General features: G+C 57.5%; 2 protein-coding genes across 2 annotated transcripts; one reads left to right on the top strand and one right to left on the bottom strand.

The window, feature by feature from the left end:
- Positions 1-177: 177 nt before the first annotated feature.
- On the bottom strand, positions 178-4,036 carry Gltpd2 (glycolipid transfer protein domain containing 2). The gene is made up of 3 exons (XM_055594064.1): positions 2,016-4,036; positions 1,643-1,809; positions 178-1,551 (listed from the first exon to the last, which is right to left on the bottom strand). The coding sequence occupies exons 1-3, from the start codon at positions 2,292-2,294 to the stop codon at positions 1,014-1,016; spliced, it is 984 nt and encodes a 327-aa protein (XP_055450039.1). The 5' UTR covers positions 2,295-4,036; the 3' UTR covers positions 178-1,013.
- Positions 4,037-5,131: 1,095 nt separating this feature from the next.
- Vmo1 (vitelline membrane outer layer 1 homolog) lies at positions 5,132-5,554 on the top strand. Its single transcript, XM_055594074.1, has 2 exons — positions 5,132-5,323; positions 5,404-5,554. Exons 1-2 carry the CDS (start codon positions 5,132-5,134, stop codon positions 5,548-5,550), a joined length of 339 nt encoding a protein of 112 aa, XP_055450049.1. The 3' UTR covers positions 5,551-5,554.
- Positions 5,555-5,561: the final 7 nt, after the last annotated feature.

Raw genomic sequence — 5,561 nt, forward strand, 5'->3', positions numbered from 1 at the left:
ATGTATGTATGTATGTATGTATGTATGTATGTATGTATGTATGTATGTATTTCTCTGCATGAGTACTGATCCTCTAGATTTATGCCTGCACGCCAGCAGAGGGCATCAGGTCTCAGTATGCATGGCTGTGTGGCTGCTGGGAACTGAACGCAGGACCTCTGATCGAGCAGACAGTGCTCCTAGCCACCGAGCCATCTCTCCAGCCCAAGTTTTAAATTTTGATGACGTCAAATTTATTCATTTTTTTATTTTATTCATGTTTTTTTTCCTTTGGTTGTATTTCTGCAACAATACCCCCAAATCCTTTATCAATGCATTGCTTTTTAAGATTTATTATTATTATTATTTACTGAGCTCCCATGACTATGGAGGGATACAAAAGGAGGAGGAGGAGGAGGAGGGGGAGGAGGAGGCATTAGAAACTGGTCTGAACCTGCTAGGTGTGCTATGCGCAGTTGGCATCCAAGTGAAAATGCCACATAGCCAGCCGGATAAAGAGCATTTGGGAGTTAGTATACGCAGTGGTTAAATTCTTTCCTGCGCATTGGGACGGGCGCGACCGAGGACACCTCCATAAACACTGCGGAGAGCGCGAGGCACAGGCTTCAGCCGGGCACAGAAGGAGCCGCTCCTCTGGTGAGGACGCTGGCGCGCGGGTGGCCCAGTTGCGTTTGCTGCGGGGGCTCAGAGGACAGGCTGGCGGCCGTGGGAGCCGAAATGCGCTCCGGGGGAGTCTTCCAGATGCCGAGAACGGGGTGACACGTCTTCCCACCTTTTCCCCGGCAAGCCAGCCCTGCGGCCATCACGCATGACGCCCGACGTCGACGGCCACCACAGGACTTTATTCCTCATTGCTTCCTCGGGATCCGTGAGGCTCCGGACGCGAGCATCTCCCAAGGACTCTCCGCCCTGCTGGGGGCGGGGCCGTGGCTGCGTGACGTCACGGAGAGCCGCTCCCCGGAGCGCGCAGAGCGCGGCCGCGCCCCCCGCTGTGTCTCCGGCCGCCGGGCCCTTCAGGCCAGCTGGAGCAGGTCGTGGCCGGCCAGCAAGCCCTGGGTGCGGTTGTAGACGTGCTCCAGGACGCGGGCGGCCCGGGCCAGGGCAGCCCGCGCGTCCGCCTCGCCGGTCCCGGGGCACGCCAGCTGCAGCAGGCGGCCGCGGCTCGGGAGGGCGAGCATGGCCAGGCGCGCGGCCTGGCGGACCAGCCAGGGGTGGTGCGCGGCCAGGGCGCTGCTGTAGGCGTCCTGGCACTGCGCGCCGGCGTCCGGGCCCCCGAGCGCCCCCGTCGCCACCCTCTGGAGGCAGAGCTGGGACCAGCGCAGCGCGCGGTGCAGCAGAAGCAGCGTCCGGGAGCCCGAGGGCCGGCCTGCGTCTCGGGGGGCGGCCCCGGGCGGCTCCAGCAGCCCTGCCCGCCGCTCCCACGTCGCCATAGTCGCCAGCGACGTGTAGTGCGCAGCGTCGGGGCCGTGCACGCGAGCCTCCAGGGCGGTCACCTTGTTGGAGGCCTCGCTGGTGGCAAAGGCGAAGGCGGGGCCGAGGGGGCTTAGGAACCTGTTCGGTGGTGGGAGCGAGGGGGGATGACTTGAGAAGGAGGAGCACGGGATCTCGGGGAGGAAGGGCTCTGGGGAGGGAGAGCGCTCACCTGAGTAGCTCCTTCCACCCCGCCGTGTACTGAGACAGCTCCACGTCCCCTTCGGGGCTCATACAGGCCAGGAAGGGGCTCACCACGCGACCCAGCACGCCCCAAGGCCGCAGGCAGGGAGGCTCTTCCTCCTCAGGGGCCGCCAGGGGTCTCAGTTCTGGGCCAACCTGGGAGAGAGACACAGGGGATACAGGGAAAGGGCCTAGCCTGCCAGGCCTGCTCAGAGCCTGGGCTCTGCAGACACTACCCCCAGACTTAGCCCCTCCTGGTGGTTCTCGGCATCTGAAGCGAGACAAGATCAGAGAGGGAGGAGCCGCCTCTCCTCAGGTTCTCAGACTGGCTGCCGCACACTCTGGCCTTGACTCAAACATACCTGGGAAGGTAGGGGTGCCTCTGGGTTGCAGGGCTGCGCCCCGGGCCTGCAGCCTGGTAGGACCCCTGAGGTGATGCGAAACGGGGTGGTGAGGACTGGAGGAGGAGGCGGCTCCAGCCCCGACAGGCCGGACGGCTGGGGTCTCTGAGCCAGTAATGCCAGGGGCCTCTCACGGTACAGCCGCAGAGTGATGTAAAGACATAGCAGCGTGAAGACAGAGAAAGGAATTGCATGGCGGGACCAGCGCCCCAGGGCTGGGGGCGTCAGTGAGACCCCCATGGCCCTCGCTGACACCTCACCTAGCTGGTGGTGGCCTTTCCCTTCCGGTGGTGACCAGAGGTGCAGGGGTTAATAATTAACCCATTGAGGCCCCCTCCCCGGCGTCCTTTGCTCCAGAGGTCGGATCCTGGGGTGAGGGGCCTATGGCAGCAGCCTCTTGTGGGTCCTCCTAAACTCTGGACACGAGTTCACTGTAAATGGAGGATCATGGGTCTCTGGGAACCTCACATCAGGGTCGAGTGCAAGTGGAAGAGCTGCCCACAGCTGCCTAGTAGATCTTCCTTGTTGGGCTGGGGAGACGGCTCAGTGATTAAAAGCACCGGCTGCTCTTCCAGAGGACGCGGGTTCAGTCCCCATGTCCCCACCCACATGACAGGGGATCCGACACCTCCACAGCAAAACACATGAAATAAAATTAAGTGAGTTATTTAAGAAAATATTACTCGTTAAGGTGAGATGGTGGGGCTTCAGGCCTCTCTCCTTTTACATTTATGATTATATTTTAAGCTTTATATGCCCTATACTAGACCTCCGACCTCCAGAATACAGAAGTGTGTTCATAGCTGGGCATGGTAGCCCAGGTCTTCCTGTAACCACAGGTATTCTGGAAGCTGAAGTAGGGTCAAACGTCCGAACCAGCCTGGGTAACCTATATTTAACCAAATGCACTGTAACTAGATACAAGTTAAGGAGGCAGAGGAAGTGTGTGAAGACCGCAGGTCAGGGGTGGACGATCTAGCCAGGTTGTTTTGTCTTCTTGTGGCTTAGGGGTCCCTCTGCTGGTCATAGAGGAGAAGGCATGCTGGGAAAGGACGGGAATGCAATCTCGGAACTCAGAAGGCCAAGGTAGAAGCTCAAGAGTTCCAGGCCAGCCTGGAGTATGCAGCAAGCTCTAGGCAAGTCTAGGCCACAGAGTGAAACCCTGTCCTAAAGAATACAGGGAGCACCAGGTGGTTCTGGCACACACCTTTGATCCCAACACTTGGGAGGCAGAGCAAGGATCTCTGTGAGTTGGAGGCCAGCCTGGTCTAGAGTTCCAGAACAGCCAGGACTACACAGAGAAACCCTGTCTCAAAAACAACAAAACTTTCCATGAAAATGCCCCCACCTAAAAAAAATAATAATAAATAAATAAACAAACACAACAAGACGAAACCAAAGAGTAACGCAAGAGGCCGAGGAAGAACAACCTGGTTTGTTCTCAGTTACCTCAGACTCTGCCAATACAACCCTAGACTCAGCCCTGTCTTACTGGATGCCTCATGCTGGTAGTCCTAGCACCTGGAGGCTGAGGCAGGATGGTTGAGTTCAAGGTCAGCCTGGGCCACTGTGCTGGATAGTTTCATGTCAACTAGACACAAGTTAGAGTCATCTGAAAGGAGGGAACCTCAATTAAGACAATGTCCCAGGCTAGAGGGATGGCTCGGTGGTTAAGAGAACCCAGGTTCAATTCCCAGCACCCACATGGCAGCTCACAATTGTCTGTAACTCCAGTTCAGGGGATCTGACACCGTCACACCAATTAATGTGAAATAAAATAAGTTAAAAGAAAAGAGAAACTGTCTCTGACATGAACTCAGTGGCTGGCTCTTTAACCCCACCCCCACCCCTGAGGGAGGAGCAGCCTTGCCAGGCCACAGAGGAGGACATTGCAGCCAGTCCTGAGGAGACCTGATAAACTAGGGTCAGATGAAAGGGGAGGAGGACCTCCCCTATCAGTGGACTTAGAGAGGGGCAGGAAGGAGATGAGGGAGGGAGGGTGGGATTGGGAGGGACTGAGGGAAGGGGCTACAGCTGGGATACAAAGTAAATAAGCTGTAATTAATATAGAAAATAAAAAACATAGAAAAGAAGTAAGAAAATAAAAGAGAAAATGTTTCTGTAAACTATGTAAATTAGTGATTGGTGGGGGAGGGCCCGGCCATTGAGGGCGTTGCCATCCCTGGGCTGGTGGCCCTGGGGGCTGTGAGAAAATAGCTGAGGGAGCCTGGAAGCGAGCCAGTGAGCAGCACCCTCGTGGCCTCTGTCAGCGGCCTCCAGGTTCGCACCCTGTGTGCCGTCCTCCAGTGGAAGTGTAAGCCAAATAAACCCTTTTCTCCCCAGCGTGCTTTTTGTTCATGGTGTTTCATCAGAGCTATAGAACCCTGACTAAAAGCGATACATGCTGTATTTCAGGACAACCTGTGAGATCCCGTCTCTCTGGGTTGTACCTGGTGTCCAAGATTCTCAAAGGATCAGGCCCATGGCCTTAACAAGGCCTTTTCCAGACCCCACACTTCGCAGACTCCATCTGTGGTAACTCTGCTCTCTCTTGCATCCTGAGGCTGCACCTCATCCTGGCCCTGCCCCTGCCTAGCCCTGTCCCCGGCAGACTTCCATGGGGTCATTAGAGTCACCAGCCTTGGCTGCCATCTCCAGGGCTGGGACGTTTCTCAGCGTTCTGGGGCAAGTGACCTGTTGTTCCTGAGGCTCAGCTCTCGAACTTACAAACTGGGACATCTGACTTCTGTCTTCTTCAACCATTGTGAGGATTACAGGAAACGTGGCTGCAAAGTGCCAATCACAGCCAGTGGTCCAGAGTGTTTGGTGGGTGCTAGTTTACCCTCAATGGTTTTCACTGCCCCTCCTTCCCTAGCTCCGGGTGCGGGGGTGGGGCGGTTCGCCTCCAAAGCTGGGAACCAAATCTTCAGGGTTCCTGGATCGAATGTCGCTTAATCCTGCTCACTCTTCCGCAATCTGAGCCGTGAAAGGGGAGTGCTCGCGTCGACCTGAAACTTGAGTCTTGCCAGGGACAGGGCTGTTATAAATCCGTGAAGTGACCACTCAGGAAATGCAGGATGGGGCGGCGGGCCGGAGCCGGGCTGCTGCTGCTGCTGCTGTGGGCCGCGCGCGGTGGGCATGTGCTGACGTCTTATGGGCAGCAAAGATACACATCGATTGTCGACGTGGCCAACGGTGGTACCTGGGGTGACTGGGCCTGGCCGGAGATGTGTCCTACCGGGTACTTTGCCAGCGGATTCTCCATCAAGGTGAGGGGGCTCAGGCCTGGCTTTGGGGAGGGCGGGCTGGGAGCGTCACCCCCTCGCGGGACCCTCCTCTCTCCTCCCAGGTGGAGCCCCCTCAAGGCTTCCCCGGAGACGACACGGCTCTGAACGGGATCCGGCTGCACTGCACGCGAGGGAACCCGCAGCAGAACACTCACGTCGTGGAGTCCCAGTCTGGAAGGTGGGACTTAGCCCCCCCAAAGGCGGGATAGCGCATTTGCGG

This window comes from Psammomys obesus, unplaced genomic scaffold, assembly GCF_907164565.1.
Source record: "Psammomys obesus unplaced genomic scaffold, mPsaObe1.curated_primary_1811, whole genome shotgun sequence".
NCBI lineage: Eukaryota > Metazoa > Chordata > Mammalia > Rodentia > Muridae > Psammomys > Psammomys obesus.

Bases quoted from the DNA above. Each gene is read 5' to 3' on its own strand.
- Gltpd2 (XM_055594064.1), bottom strand. From the start codon at position 2,294: ATGGGGGTCTCACTGACGCCCCCAGCCCTGGGGCGCTGGTCCCGCCAT. The intron at 1,810-2,015 runs GTATGTTTGAGT...TCTCTCTCCCAG, and splicing joins AGGCACCCCTACCTTCCCAG to GTTGGCCCAGAACTGAGACC. The intron at 1,552-1,642 runs GTGAGCGCTCTC...ACCACCGAACAG, and splicing joins GGGTGGAAGGAGCTACTCAG to GTTCCTAAGCCCCCTCGGCC.
- Vmo1 (XM_055594074.1), top strand. From the start codon at position 5,132: ATGGGGCGGCGGGCCGGAGCCGGGCTGCTGCTGCTGCTGCTGTGGGCC. The intron at 5,324-5,403 runs GTGAGGGGGCTC...CTCTCCTCCCAG, and splicing joins CCAGCGGATTCTCCATCAAG to GTGGAGCCCCCTCAAGGCTT.